General features: G+C 46.7%; 1 protein-coding gene across 7 annotated transcripts in view; it reads left to right on the top strand.

The window, feature by feature from the left end:
* The window catches only part of ATP2B2 (ATPase plasma membrane Ca2+ transporting 2), a 660007-nt gene that overhangs the window by 467938 nt on the left and 175964 nt on the right, over positions 1–16105 (top strand). For all 7 annotated transcript variants that reach the window (XM_073564311.1, XM_073564307.1, XM_073564309.1 and 4 more), the window contains 2 exons: positions 15120–15226; positions 15361–15552. In XM_073564311.1, coding sequence (XP_073420412.1) covers positions 15120–15226; positions 15361–15552 — 299 coding nt within the window. The remainder of the gene's footprint in view (positions 1–15119; positions 15227–15360; positions 15553–16105) is intronic.

The following is a 16105-nucleotide window of genomic DNA, read 5'->3' as shown; positions in this document are numbered from 1 at the left end:
TGATTTGTTTCTCTGGTAACTTTGTAGCCTGATCTTCTCTTGCTGTCGTTGGTGATTTGTTTCTCTGGTAACTTTGTAGCCTGATCTTCTCTTACTGTCGTTGGTGATTTGTTTCTCCGGTAACTTTGTAGCCTGATCTTCTCTTGCTGTCGTTGGTGATTTGTTTCTCTGGTAACTTTGTAGTCTGATCTTCTCTTACTGTCGTTGGTGATTTGTTTCTCTGGTAACTTTGTAGCCTGATCTTCTCTTACTGTCGTTGGTGATTTGTTTCTCTGGTAACTTTGTAGTCTGATCTTCTCTTACTGTCGTTGGTGATTTGTTTCTCCGGTAACTTTGTAGCCTGATCTTCTCTTACTGTCGTTGGTGATTTGTTTCTCTGGTAACTTTGTAGCCTGATCTTCTCTTACTGTCGTTGGTGATTTGTTTCTCTGGTAACTTTGTAGCCTGATCTTCTCTTACTGTCGTTGGTGATTTGTTTCTCTGGTAACTTTGTAGCCTGATCTTCTCTTACTGTCGTTGGTGATTTGTTTCTCTGGTAACTTTGTAGCCTGATCTTCTCTTACTGTCGTTGGTGATTTGTTTCTCTGGTAACTTTGTAGCCTGATCTTCTCTTACTGTCGTTGGTGATTTGTTTCTCTGGTAACTTTGTAGCCTGATCTTCTCTTGCTGTCGTTGGTGATTTGTTTCTCTGGTAACTTTGTAGCCTGATCTTCTCTTACTGTCGTTGGTGATTTGTTTCTCCGGTAACTTTGTAGCCTGATCTTCTCTTGCTGTCGTTGGTGATTTGTTTCTCTGGTAACTTTGTAGTCTGATCTTCTCTTACTGTCGTTGGTGATTTGTTTCTCTGGTAACTTTGTAGCCTGATCTTCTCTTGCTGTCGTTGGTGATTTGTTTCTCTGGTAACTTTGTAGTCTGATCTTCTCTTACTGTCGTTGGTGATTTGTTTCTCCGGTAACTTTGTAGCCTGATCTTCTCTTACTGTCGTTGGTGATTTGTTTCTCTGGTAACTTTGTAGCCTGATCTTCTCTTACTGTCGTTGGTGATTTGTTTCTCTGGTAACTTTGTAGCCTGATCTTCTCTTACTGTCGTTGGTGATTTGTTTCTCCGGTAACTTTGTAGCCTGATCTTCTCTTGCTGTCGTTGGTGATTTGTTTCTCTGGTAACTTTGTAGCCTGATCTTCTCTTACTGTCGTTGGTGATTTGCTTCTCCGGTAACTTTGTAGCCTGATCTTCTCTTACTGTCGTTGGTGATTTGTTTCTCCGGTAACTTTGTAGCCTGATCTTCTCTTACTGTCGTTGGTGATTTGTTTCTCTGGTAACTTTGTAGCCTGATCTTCTCTTACTGTCGTTGGTGATTTGTTTCTCCGGTAACTTTGTAGCCTGATCTTCTCTTACTGTCGTTGGTGATTTGTTTCTCCGGTAACTTTGTAGCCTGATCTTCTCTTGCTGTCGTTGGTGATTTGTTTCTCTGGTAACTTTGTAGCCTGATCTTCTCTTACTGTCGTTGGTGATTTGTTTCTCCGGTAACTTTGTAGCCTGATCTTCTCTTACTGTCGTTGGTGATTTGTTTCTCTGGTAACTTTGTAGCCTGATCTTCTCTTACTGTCGTTGGTGATTTGTTTCTCTGGTAACTTTGTAGCCTGATCTTCTCTTACTGTCGTTGGTGATTTGTTTCTCCGGTAACTTTGTAGCCTGATCTTCTCTTACTGTCGTTGGTGATTTGTTTCTCCGGTAACTTTGTAGCCTGATCTTCTCTTACTGTCGTTGGTGATTTGTTTCTCTGGTAACTTTGTAGCCTGATCTTCTCTTACTGTCGTTGGTGATTTGTTTCTCTGGTAACTTTGTAGCCTGATCTTCTCTTGCTGTCGTTGGTGATTTGTTTCTCTGGTAACTTTGTAGCCTGATCTTCTCTTACTGTCGTTGGTGATTTGTTTCTCTGGTAACTTTGTAGCCTGATCTTCTCTTACTGTCGTTGGTGATTTGTTTCTCTGGTAACTTTGTAGCCTGATCTTCTCTTGCTGTCGTTGGTGATTAGTTTCTCCGGTAACTTTGTAGCCTGATCTTCTCTTACTGTCGTTGGTGATTTGTTTCTGTGGTAACTTTGTAGCCTGATCTTCTCTTACTGTCGTTGATGATTTGTTTCTCCGGTAACTTTGTAGCCTGATCTTCTCTTGCTGTCGTTGGTGATTTGTTTCTCTGGAAACTTTGTAGCCTGATCTTCTCTTGCTGTCGTTGGTGATTAGTTTCTCCGGTAACTTTGTAGCCTGATCTTCTCTTACTGTCGTTGGTGATTAGTTTCTCCGGTAACTTTGTAGCCTGATCTTCTCTTGCTGTCGTTGGTGATTTGTTTCTCTGGTAACTTTGTAGCCTGATCTTCTCTTACTGTCGTTGGTGATTTGTTTCTCTGGTAACTTTGTAGCCTGATCTTCTCTTGCTGTCGTTGGTGATTAGTTTCTCCGGTAACTTTGTAGCCTGATCTTCTCTTACTGTCGTTGGTGATTTGTTTCTCTGGTAACTTTGTAGCCTGATCTTCTCTTACTGTCGTTGGTGATTAGTTTCTCTGGTAACTTTGTAGCCTGATCTTCTCTTACTGTCGTTGGTGATTTGTTTCTCTGGTAACTTTGTAGTCTGATCTTCTCTTACTGTCGTTGGTGATTTGTTTCTCTGGTAACTTTGTAGCCTGATCTTCTCTTACTGTCGTTGGTGATTTGTTTCTCTGGTAACTTTGTAGCCTGATCTTCTCTTACTGTCGTTGGTGATTTGTTTCTCTGGTAACTTTGTAGCCTGATCTTCTCTTGCTATCGTTGGTGATTTGTTTCTCTGGTAACTTTGTAGCCTGATCTTCTCTTGCTGTCGTTGGTGATTTGTTTCTCTGGAAACTTTGTAGCCTGATCTTCTCTTGCTGTCGTTGGTGATTAGTTTCTCCGGTAACTTTGTAGCCTGATCTTCTCTTACTGTCGTTGGTGATTTGTTTCTCTGGTAACTTTGTAGCCTGATCTTCTCTTGCTGTCGTTGGTGATTTGTTTCTCTGGAAACTTTGTAGCCTGATCTTCTCTTGCTGTCGTTGGTGATTAGTTTCTCCGGTAACTTTGTAGCCTGATCTTCTCTTACTGTCGTTGGTGATTTGTTTCTCCGGTAACTTTGTAGCCTGATCTTCTCTTACTGTCGTTGGTGATTTGTTTCTCTGGTAACTTTGTAGCCTGATCTTCTCTTGCTGTCGTTGGTGATTAGTTTCTCTGGTAACTTTGTAGCCTGATCTTCTCTTCCTGTCGTTGGTGATTTGTTTCTCTGGTAACTTTGTAGCCTGATCTTCTCTTCCTGTCGTTGGTGATTTGTTTCTCTGGTAACTTTGTAGCCTGATCTTCTCTTACTGTCGTTGGTGATTTGTTTCTCTGGTAACTTTGTAGCCTGATCTTCTCTTACTGTCGTTGGTGATTTGTTTCTCCGGTAACTTTGTAGCCTGATCTTCTCTTACTGTCGTTGGTGATTTGTTTCTCTGGTAACTTTGTAGCCTGATCTTCTCTTACTGTCGTTGGTGATTTGTTTCTCTGGTAACTTTGTAGCCTGATCTTCTCTTACTGTCGTTGGTGATTTGTTTCTCTGATAACTTTGTAGTCTGATCTTCTCTTACTGTCGTTGGTGATTTGTTTCTCTGGTAACTTTGTAGCCTGATCTTCTCTTGCTGTCGTTGGTGATTTGTTTCTCTGGTAACTTTGTAGCCTGATCTTCTCTTACTGTCGTTGGTGATTTGTTTCTCTGGTAACTTTGTAGCCTGATCTTCTCTTACTGTCGTTGGTGATTTGTTTCTCTGGTAACTTTGTAGCCTGATCTTCTCTTACTGTCGTTGGTGATTTGTTTCTCTGATAACTTTGTAGTCTGATCTTCTCTTACTGTCGTTGGTGATTTGTTTCTCTGGTAACTTTGTAGCCTGATCTTCTCTTACTGTCGTTGGTGATTTGTTTCTCCGGTAACTTTGTAGCCTGATCTTCTCTTACTGTCGTTGGTGATTTGTTTCTCTGGTAACTTTGTAGCCTGATCTTCTCTTACTGTCGTTGGTGATTTGTTTCTCTGGTAACTTTGTAGCCTGATCTTCTCTTACTGTCGTTGGTGATTTGTTTCTCCGGTAACTTTGTAGCCTGATCTTCTCTTGCTGTCGTTGGTGATTTGTTTCTCTGGTAACTTTGTAGCCTGATCTTCTCTTACTGTCGTTGGTGATTTGTTTCTCTGGTAACTTTGTAGCCTGATCTTCTCTTACTGTCGTTGGTGATTTGTTTCTCTGGTAACTTTGTAGCCTGATCTTCTCTTGCTGTCGTTGGTGATTTGTTTCTCTGGTAACTTTGTAGCCTGATCTTCTCTTACTGTCGTTGGTGATTTGTTTCTCTGGTAACTTTGTAGCCTGATCTTCTCTTACTGTCGTTGGTGATTTGTTTCTCTGGTAACTTTGTAGCCTGATCTTCTCTTACTGTCGTTGGTGATTTGTTTCTCCGGTAACTTTGTAGCCTGATCTTCTCTTACTGTCGTTGGTGATTTGTTTCTCTGGTAACTTTGTAGCCTGATCTTCTCTTACTGTCGTTGGTGATTTGTTTCTCTGGTAACTTTGTAGCCTGATCTTCTCTTACTGTCGTTGGTGATTTGTTTCTCCGGTAACTTTGTAGCCTGATCTTCTCTTGCTGTCGTTGGTGATTTGTTTCTCTGGTAACTTTGTAGCCTGATCTTCTCTTACTGTCGTTGGTGATTTGTTTCTCTGGTAACTTTGTAGCCTGATCTTCTCTTGCTGTCGTTGGTGATTTGTTTCTCTGGTAACTTTGTAGCCTGATCTTCTCTTACTGTCGTTGGTGATTTGTTTCTCTGGTAACTTTGTAGCCTGATCTTCTCTTACTGTCGTTGGTTATTTGTTTCTCCGGTAACTTTGTAGTCTGATCTTCTCTTACTGTCGTTGGTGATTTGTTTCTCCGGTAACTTTGTAGCCTGATCTTCTCTTACTGTCGTTGGTGATTTGTTTCTCTGGTAACTTTGTAGTCTGATCTTCTCTTACTGTCGTTGGTGATTTGTTTCTCCGGTAACTTTGTAGCCTGATCTTCTCTTACTGTCGTTGGTGATTTGTTTCTCTGGTAACTTTGTAGTCTGATCTTCTCTTACTGTCGTTGGTGATTTGTTTCTCCGGTAACTTTGTAGCCTGATCTTCTCTTACTGTCGTTGGTGATTTGTTTCTCTGGTAACTTTGTAGCCTGATCTTCTCTTACTGTCGTTGGTGATTTGTTTCTCCGGTAACTTTGTAGTCTGATCTTCTCTTACTGTCGTTGGTGATTTGTTTCTCTGGTAACTTTGTAGCCTGATCTTCTCTTACTGTCGTTGGTGATTTGTTTCTCCGGTAACTTTGTAGCCTGATCTTCTCTTACTGTCGTTGGTGATTTGTTTCTCCGGTAACTTTGTAGCCTGATCTTCTCTTACTGTCGTTGGTGATTTGTTTCTCCGGTAACTTTGTAGCCTGATCTTCTCTTACTGTCGTTGGTGATTTGTTTCTCTGGTAACTTTGTAGCCTGATCTTCTCTTACTGTCGTTGGTGATTTGTTTCTCCGGTAACTTTGTAGCCTGATCTTCTCTTGCTGTCGTTGGTGATTTGTTTCTCTGGTAACTTTGTAGCCTGATCTTCTCTTGCTGTCGTTGGTGATTTGTTTCTCCGGTAACTTTGTAGCCTGATCTTCTCTTACTGTCGTTGGTGATTTGTTTCTCCGGTAACTTTGTAGTCTGATCTTCTCTTACTGTCGTTGGTGATTTGTTTCTCCGGTAACTTTGTAGCCTGATCTTCTCTTGCTGTCGTTGGTGATTTGTTTCTCCGGTAACTTTGTAGTCTGATCTTCTCTTACTGTCGTTGGTGATTTGTTTCTCCGGTAACTTTGTAGCCTGATCTTCTCTTACTGTCGTTGGTGATTTGTTTCTCTGGTAACTTTGTAGCCTGATCTTCTCTTACTGTCGTTGGTGATTTGTTTCTCCGGTAACTTTGTAGTCTGATCTTCTCTTGCTGTCGTTGGTGATTTGTTTCTCTGGTAACTTTGTAGCCTGATCTTCTCTTACTGTCGTTGGTGATTTGTTTCTCTGGTAACTTTGTAGCCTGATCTTCTCTTACTGTCGTTGGTGATTTGTTTCTCCGGTAACTTTGTAGCCTGATCTTCTCTTACTGTCGTTGGTGATTTGTTTCTCCGGTAACTTTGTAGCCTGATCTTCTCTTACTGTCGTTGGTGATTTGTTTCTCTGGTAACTTTGTAGCCTGATCTTCTCTTACTGTCGTTGGTGATTTGTTTCTCTGGTAACTTTGTAGCCTGATCTTCTCTTACTGTCGTTGGTGATTTGTTTCTCCGGTAACTTTGTAGCCTGATCTTCTCTTACTGTCGTTGGTGATTTGTTTCTCCGGTAACTTTGTAGCCTGATCTTCTCTTACTGTCGTTGGTGATTTGTTTCTCCGGTAACTTTGTAGCCTGATCTTCTCTTACTGTCGTTGGTGATTAGTTTCTCTGGTAACTTTGTAGCCTGATCTTCTCTTACTGTCGTTGGTGATTTGTTTCTCTGGTAACTTTGTAGCCTGATCTTCTCTTACTGTCGTTGGTGATTTGTTTCTCTGGTAACTTTGTAGCCTGATCTTCTCTTACTGTCGTTGGTGATTTGTTTCTCCGGTAACTTTGTAGCCTGATCTTCTCTTACTGTCGTTGGTGATTTGTTTCTCCGGTAACTTTGTAGCCTGATCTTCTCTTACTGTCGTTGGTGATTTGTTTCTCTGGTAACTTTGTAGCCTGATCTTCTCTTACTGTCGTTGGTGATTTGTTTCTCCGGTAACTTTGTAGCCTGATCTTCTCTTACTGTCGTTGGTGATTTGTTTCTCCGGTAACTTTGTAGCCTGATCTTCTCTTACTGTCGTTGGTGATTTGTTTCTCTGGTAACTTTGTAGCCTGATCTTCTCTTGCTGTCGTTGGTGATTTGTTTCTCTGGTAACTTTGTAGTCTGATCTTCTCTTACGTTTCCTGCTGAGATATTCACTCTCCTGGATGTGATTCCTGACCTCTCGACCTTTTGTCTTGTACTTTGGTCTGCCCTATTTACCCACAATGGTGTTTTTCTGGACATTTTGTTACCGGAGGTGATGCAGTTTCTCCTGGACTCATTAATATATCTGCTCACATCTGTTCACTTAACTAAGATGAATTTCATTCTATAGTAATGGTTTTGGCAGCTAGAATTCCTACATCAAAATGAATGATGGTGCAACGTACCTGTCCTTGATACAAAACCACCCTCTCCCACCCACTAAACAGCATTCTATAGATTGCAGCAGAGACAAGTGCAAGCAGAGACATTGGAAATAATGGTCCTACTCTTTACTTCTATCAATGCTTGTCCTCATTAATAAAACTGATCCCTGTATATGATGGACACTGATCCGGGTATATGATGGACACTGATTCCAGTATATGACGGACACTGATCTCGGTATGTGACAGACATTGATCCGGGTATAAACAAACAGTGATCCTGGAATATGATGTACACTGATCACGGTAGATGATGGACTCTGATCGCGATACAGTGGGGAAAAAAAGTATTTAGTCAGTCAGCAATAGTGCAAGTTCCACCACTTAAAAAGATGAGAGGCGTCTGTAATTTACATCATAGGTAGACCTCAACTATGGGAGACAAACTGAGAAAAAAAAATCCAGAAAATCACATTGTCTGTTTTTTTTTTCATTTTATTTGCATATTATGGTGGAAAATAAGTATTTGGTCAGAAACAAAATTTCATCTCAATACTTTGTGATATATCCTTTGTTGGCAATGACAGAGGTCAAACGTTTTCTGTAAGTCTTCACAAGGTTGCCACACACTGTTGTTGGTATGTTGGCCCATTCCTCCATGCAGATCTCCTCTAGAGCAGTGATGTTTTTGGCTTTTCGCTTGGCAACACGGACTTTCAACTCCCTGCAAAGGTTTTCTATAGGGTTGAGATCTGGAGACTGGCTAGGCCACTCCAGGACCTTGAAATGCTTCTTACGAAGCCACTCCTTCGTTGCCCTGGCGGTGTGCTTTGGATCATTGTCATGTTGAAAGACCCAGCCACGTTTCATCTTCAATGCCCTTGCTGATGGAAGGAGGTTTGCACTCAAAATCTCACGATACATGGCCCCATTCATTCTTTCATGTACCCGGATCAGTCGTCCTGGCCCCTTTGCAGAGAAACAGCCCCAAAGCATGATGTTTCCACCACCATGCTTTACAGTAGGTATGGTGTTTGATGGATGCAACTCAGTATTCTTTTTCCTCCAAACACGACAAGTTGTGTTTCTACCAAACAGTTCCAGTTTGGTTTCATCAGACCATAGGACATTCTCCCAAAACTCCTCTGGATCATCCAAATGCTCTCTAGCAAACTTCAGACGGGCCCGGACATGTACAGGCTTAAGCAGTGGGACACGTCTGGCACTGCAGGATCTGAGTCCATGGTGGCGTAGTGTGTTACTTATGGTAGGCCTTGTTACATTGGTCCCATCTCTCTGCAGTTCATTCACTAGGTCCCCCCGCGTGGTTCTGGGATTTTTGCTCACCGTTCTTGTGATCATTCTGACCCCACGGGGTGGGATTTTGCGTGGAGCACCAGATCGAGGGAGATTATCAGTGGTCTTGTATGTCTTCCATTTTCTAATTATTGCTCCCACAGTTGATTTCTTCACTCCAAGCTGGTTGGCTATTGCAGATTCAGTCTTCCCAGCCTGGTGCAGGGCTACAATTTTGTTTCTGGTGTCCTTTGACAGCTCTTTGGTCTTCACCATAGTGGAGTTTGGAGTCAGACTGTTTGAGGGTGTGCACAGGTGTCTTTTTATACTGATAACAAGTTTAAACAGGTGCCATTACTACAGGTAATGAGTGGAGGAAAGAGGAGACTCTTAAAGAAGAAGTTACAGGTCTGTGAGAGCCAGAAATCTTGATTGCTTGTTTCTGACCAAATACTTATTTTCCACCATAATATGCAAATAAAATGAAAAAAAAACAGACAATGTGATTTTCTGGATTTTTTTTTCTCAGTTTGTCTCCCATAGTTGAGGTCTACCTATGATGTAAATTACAGACGCCTCTCATCTTTTTAAGTGGTGGAACTTGTACTATTGCTGACTGACTAAATACTTTTTTTCCCCACTGTATATGCTTGACAGTGATCTCTGGATGTGACGAACACTGATCCCGGTAGCTGACGGACACTGATCTCGGTATATGATGTACACTGATCCTAGTAGATGACACATTCCGATCCCAGTATATGATAGACACTGATCCCTTGTTTTGACGGACGCTGATATCGAAATATGACGGACTATGATCCTGGTATGTGATGACACTGATCTAGGTATATGACGGACACTGATCCCCGTAGCTGATGTACACGGATCCCAGTAGATGACGTAAACTGATCCCGGTATCTGTCAGACACTGATCCTGGTATATGACGGACACTGATCCCAGTATCTGACGGACACTGATCCAGGTATGTGACGGTCGGACACTGATCCCAGTAGCTGACGGACACTGATCCTGGGAGATGACGGACACTGATCCCGGTATATGATGGACTCTGATCCTGGTATGTGACAAACACTGATCCCGATATATGACGGACACTGATTCGGGTATATGATGGACACTGATCCTGGGAGATGACGGACACTGTTCCCAGTATATGATGGACTCTGATCCTGGTATGTGACAAACACTGATCCCGATATATGACGGACACTGATTCGGGTATATGATGGACACTGATCTGGGTATATGACGGACAGTGATCCCAGTAGCTGACCAACACTGTTCCCGGTAGCAGACGGACACTGTTCCAGGTAGCAGACGGACACTGTTCCAGGTAGCAGATGGACACTATTCCCGGTAGCAGATGGACACTGTTCCCGGTAGCAGACGGACACTGTTCCCGGTAGCAGACGGACACTGTTTCCGGTAGCAGACGGACACTGTTCCCGGTAGCAGACGGACACTGTTCCCGGTAGCAGACGGACACTGTTTCCGGTAGCAGACGGACACTGTTCCCGGTAGCAGACGGACACTGTTCCCGGTAGCAGACGGACACTGTTTCCGGTAGCAGACGGACACTGTTCCCGGTAGCAGACGGACACTGTTCCCGGTAGCAGACGGACACTGTTTCCGGTAGCAGACGGACACTGTTTCCGGTAGCAGACGGACACTGTTCCCGGTAGCAGACGGACACTGTTCCCGGTAGCAGACGGACACTGTTCCCGGTAGCAGACGGACACTGTTCCCGGTAGCAGACGGACACTGTTCCCGGTAGCAGACGGACACTGTTCCCGGTAGCAGACGGACACTGTTCCCGGTAGCAGACGGACACTGATCCTGGTAGCAGATGGACACTGTTCCCGGTAGCAGACGGACACTGTTCCCGGTAGCAGACGGACACTGTTCCCGGTAGCAGACGGACACTGTTCCCGGTAGCAGACGGACACTGTTCCCGGTAGCAGACGGACACTGTTCTCGGTAGCAGACGGACACTGTTCCCGGTAGCAGACGGACACTGTTCCCGGTAGCAGACGGACACTGATCTCGGTATTTGACTGACACTTTTCCCGGTAGCTGACAGACATTGATCCTAGTAGCAGACCAACACTGTTCCTGGTAGCAGATGGACACTGTTCCCGGTAGCAGACGGACACTGTTCCCGGTAGCAGACGGACACTGTTCTCGGTAGCAGACGGACACTGTTCTCGGTAGCAGACGGACACTGTTCCCGGTAGCAGACGGACACTGTTCCCGGTAGCAGACGGACACTGATCTCGGTATTTGACTGACACTTTTCCCGGTAGCTGACAGACATTGATCCTAGTAGCAGACCAACACTGTTCCTGGTAGCAGACGGACACTGTTCCCGGTAGCAGACGGACACTGTTCCCGGTAGCAGACGGACACTGTTCTCGGTAGCAGACGGACACTGTTCCCGGTAGCAGACGGACACTGTTCCCGGTAGCAGATGGACACTGATCTCGGTATTTGACTGACACTTTTCCCGGTAGCTGACAGACATTGATCCTAGTAGCAGACCAACACTGTTCCTGGTAGCAGATGGACACTGTTCTCGGTAGCAGACGGACACTGATCTCGGTATTTGACTGACACTTTTCCCGGTAGCTGACAGACATTGATCCTAGTAGCAGACGGACACTGTTCCTGGTAGCAGATGGACACTGTTCCTGGTAGCAGTCGGACACTGTTCCCTGTAGCAGACAGATACTGATCTCTGTAGCAGACGGACACTGTTCCCGGTAGCAGACGGACACTGTTCCCGGTAGCAGACGGACACTGTTCCCGGTAGCAGACGGACACTGTTCCCGGTAGCAGACGGACACTGTTCCCGGTAGCAGACGGACACTGTTCCCGGTAGCAGACGGACACTGTTCCCGGTAGCAGACGGACACTGTTCCCGGTAGCAGACGGACACTGTTCCCGGTAGCAGACGGACACTGTTCCCGGTAGCAGACGGACACTGTTCCCGGTAGCAGACGGACACTGTTTTCGGTAGCAGACGGACACTGTTTTCGGTAGCAGACGGACACTGTTTTCGGTAGCAGACGGACACTGTTTTCGGTAGCAGACGGACACTGTTTTCGGTAGCAGACGGACACTGTTTTCGGTAGCAGACGGACACTGTTTTCGGTAGCAGGCGGACACTGTTTTCGGTAGCAGGCGGACACTGTTTTCGGTAGCAGGCGGACACTGTTTTCGGTAGCAGGCGGACACTGTTTTCGGTAGCAGGCGGACACTGTTTTCGGTAGCAGACGGACACTGTTTTCGGTAGCAGATGGACACTGTTCCTGGTAGCAGACGGACACTGTTCCCGGTAGCAGACGGACACTGTTTTCGGTAGCAGACGGACACTGTTTTCGGTAGCAGATGGACACTGTTTTCGGTAGCAGATGGACACTGTTCCCGGTAGCAGACGGACACTGTTCCCGGTAGCAGACGGAGACTGTTCCCGGTAGCAGACGGAGACTGTTCCCGGTAGCAGACGGACACTGTTCCCGGTAGCAGACGGACACTGTTCCCGGTAGCAGACGGACACTGTTCCCGGTAGCAGACGGACACTGTTCCCGGTAGCAGACGGACACTGTTCCCGGTAGCAGGCGGACACTGTTCTCTGTAGCAGATGGACACTGTTCTCTGTAGCAGACGGACACTGTTCCCGGTAGCAGACGGACACTGTTCCCGGTAGCAGATGGACACTGTTCCCGGTAGCAGGCGGACACTGTTCTCTGTAGCAGACGGACACTGTTCCCGGTAGCAGATGGACACTGTTCCCGGTAGCAGATGGACACTGTTCCCGGTAGCAGACGGACACTGTTCCCGGTAGCAGACGGAGACTGTTCCCGGTAGCAGACGGACACTGTTCCCGGTAGCAGACGGAGACTGTTCCCGGTAGCAGACGGACACTGTTCCCGGTAGCAGACGGACACTGTTCCCGGTAGCAGACGGACACTGTTCCCGGTAGCAGACGGACACTGTTCCCGGTAGCAGACGGACACTGTTCCCGGTAGCAGGCGGACACTGTTCTCTGTAGCAGATGGACACTGATCTGGGTATATGACGGACACTAATCCGGGTATATGATGGACAGTGATCCCAGTAGCTGACCAACACTGTTCCAGGTAGCAGACGGACACTGATCCCTGTAGCAGGCGGACACTGATCCCTGTAGCAGGCGGACACTGATCCCGGTAGCAGGCGGACACTGATCCCGGTAGCAGGCGGACACTGATCCCGGTAGCAGACGGACACTGTTCCCGGTATATGATGGACACTGATCCCGATATATGATGGACACTGACCCCGGTATGTGACTGACACTGATCCCGGTAGCAGACGGACACTGTTCCCGGTAGCAGACGGACACTGTTCCCGGTATATGATGGACACTGATCCCGGTATGTGACTGACACTGATCCCGGTATGTGACTGACACTGATCCCGGTAGCAGACGGACACGGTTCCCGGTATATGATGGACACTGTTCCCGGTATATGATGGACACTGATCCCTGTATATAACAGACACTGTTCCCGGTAGCAGACGGACACTGATCCCGGTAGCAGACGGACACTGTTCCCGGTATATGATGGACACTGTTCCCGGTATATGATGGACACTGTTCCCGGTATATGATGGACACTGTTCCCGGTATACGATGGACACTGATCCCTGTATATAACAGACACTGTTCCCGGTAGCAGACGGACACTGATCCCGGTAGCAGACGGACACTGTTCCCGGTATATGATGGACACTGTTCCCGGTATATGATGGACACTGTTCCCGGTATACGATGGACACTGATCCCTGTATATAACAGACACTGTTCCCGGTAGCAGACGGACACTGATCCCGGTAGCAGACGGACACTGTTCCCGGTATATGATGGACACTGTTCCCGGTATATGATGGACACTGTTCCCGGTAGCAGACGGACACTGTTCCCGGTATATGATGGACACTGTTCCCGGTATATGATGGACACAGTTCCCGGTAGCAGACGGACACTGTTCCCCGTATATGATGGACACTGATCCCGGTATATGATGGACACTGATCCCGGTATGTGACTGACACTGATCCCGGTAGCAGACGGACACGGTTCCCGGTATATGATGGACACTGTTCCCGGTATATGATGGACACTGATCCCTGTATATAACAGACACTGTTCCCGGTAGCAGACGAACACTGTTCCTGGTAGCAGACGGACACTGTTCCCGGTATATGATGGACACTGTTCCCGGTATATGATGGACACTGATCCCTGTATATGATGGACACTGTTCCCGGTATACGATGGACACTGATCCCTGTATATAACAGACACTGTTCCCGGTAGCAGACGGACACTGATCCCGGTAGCAGACGGACACTGTTCCCGGTATATGATGGACACTGTTCCCGGTATATGATGGACACTGTTCCCGGTATACGATGGACACTGATCCCTGTATATAACAGACACTGTTCCCGGTAGCAGACGGACACTGATCCCGGTAGCAGACGGACACTGTTCCCGGTATATGATGGACACTGTTCCCGGTATATGATGGACACTGTTCCCGGTATATGATGGACACTGTTCCCGGTATACGATGGACACTGATCCCTGTATATAACAGACACTGTTCCCGGTAGCAGACGGACACTGTTCCCGGTAGCAGACGGACACTGATCCCGGTAGCAGACGGACACTGTTCCCGGTATATGATGGACACTGTTCCCGGTATATGATGGACACTGATCCCGGTATGTGACGGACACTGTTCCCAGTAGCAGATGGACACTGTTCCCGGTAGCAGACGGACACTGATCCCGGTAGCAGACGGACACTGATCCCGGTATATTATGGACACTGATCCCGGTATATGATGGACACTGATCCCTGTATATAACAGACACTGTTCCAGGTAGCAGACGGACACTGATCCTGGTAGCAGACGGACACTGTTCCCGGTAGCAGACGGACACTGATCCCGGTAGTAGACGGACACTGATCCTGGTAGCAGACGGACACTGTTCCCGGTATATGATGGACACTGTTCCCGGTATATGATGGACACTATTCCCGGTATATGATGGACACTGTTCCCGGTATATGATGGACACTGATCCCGGTATGTGACGGACACTGTTCCCGGTAGCAGACGGACACTGATCCCGGTAGCAGACAGACACTGATCCCGGTAGCAGACGGACACTGATCCTGGTATATTATGGACACTGATCCCGGTATGTAACAGACACTGATCCCGGTATATGATGGACACTGATCCCGGTATATGATGGACACTGTTCCCGGTATATGATGGACACTGATCCCTGTATATAACAGACACTGTTCCAGGTAGCAGACAGACACTGTTCCAGGTAGCAGACGGACACTGATCCTGGTAGCAGACGGACACTGATCCCGGTAGCAGACGGACACTGTTCCCGGTAGCAGACGGACACTGATCCCGGTAGCAGACGGACACTGATCCCGGTAGCAGATGGATACTATCACATGGATGTGTATGCTTGCTTTGTAGGCATTATTGACAGCACGCAGGTGGAGCAGAGGCAGGTGGTTGCAGTGACGGGGGATGGCACAAATGATGGCCCTGCATTGAAGAAAGCTGATGTTGGTTTTGCCATGGTAGGTTGAATATCTAAAGACTTTAGAGCTAATAGAGAATCTGACCAGAGGTTTCTGTGAGAAGGAACCGCTGCCATTACTGCAGGTTTCACACTTCTACACCTACTGCTCATTTTTTTAAATGATTTTTGTAGGGAATTGCAGGCACTGACGTAGCCAAGGAGGCTTCTGACATCATCCTCACAGACGACAACTTCAGCAGCATAGTCAAGGCAGTAATGTGGGGCCGCAACGTGTACGACAGCATCTCCAAGTTCCTGCAGTTCCAGTTAACAGTAAATGTGGTGGCCGTGATTGTGGCATTTACAGGGGCATGCATTACACAGGTAAGTATGCAGACAGGTGTAGTGGCTGAGAAACAGTAGAGGTTGTGTGTCAGTAGCGGCTGTGTGTCAGTAGTGGCTGTGGGTCAGTAGTGGCTGTGGGTCAGTAGTGGCTGTGTGTCCTTAGCGGCTGTGTGTCAGTAGTTGCTGTGTGTCAGTAGCGGCTGTGTGTCAGTAGTGGCTGTGGGTCAGTAGCGGCTGTGTGTCAGTAGCGGCTGTGTGTCAGTAGTTGCTGTGTGTCAGTAGCGGCTGTGTGTCAGTAGTGGCTGTGTGTCAGTAGTGGCTGTGTGTCAGTAGCGGCTGTGTGTCAGTAGTGGCTGTGTGTCAGTAGTGGCTGTGTGTCAGTAGTTGCTGTGTGTCAGTAGCGGCTGTGTGTCAGTAGCGGCTGTGTGTCAGTAGCGGCTGTGTGTCAGTAGCGGCTGTGTGTCAGTAGCGGCTGTGTGTCAGTAGTGGCTGTGTGTCAGTAGTTGCTGTGTGTCAGTAGCGGCTGTGTGTCAGTAGCGGCTGTGTGTCAGTAGTTGCTGTGTGTCAGTAGCGGCTCTGTGTCAGTAGCGGC

The sequence above is a fragment of the Dendrobates tinctorius genome, unplaced genomic scaffold, assembly GCF_039654945.1.
Source record: "Dendrobates tinctorius isolate UK_male_01 unplaced genomic scaffold, ASM3965494v1 ptg000449l, whole genome shotgun sequence".
NCBI classification, from domain to species: domain Eukaryota; kingdom Metazoa; phylum Chordata; class Amphibia; order Anura; family Dendrobatidae; genus Dendrobates; species Dendrobates tinctorius.
Note: the sequence above shows the minus strand (reverse complement) of the source record. Positions and strands in the feature narration are given on the sequence as shown.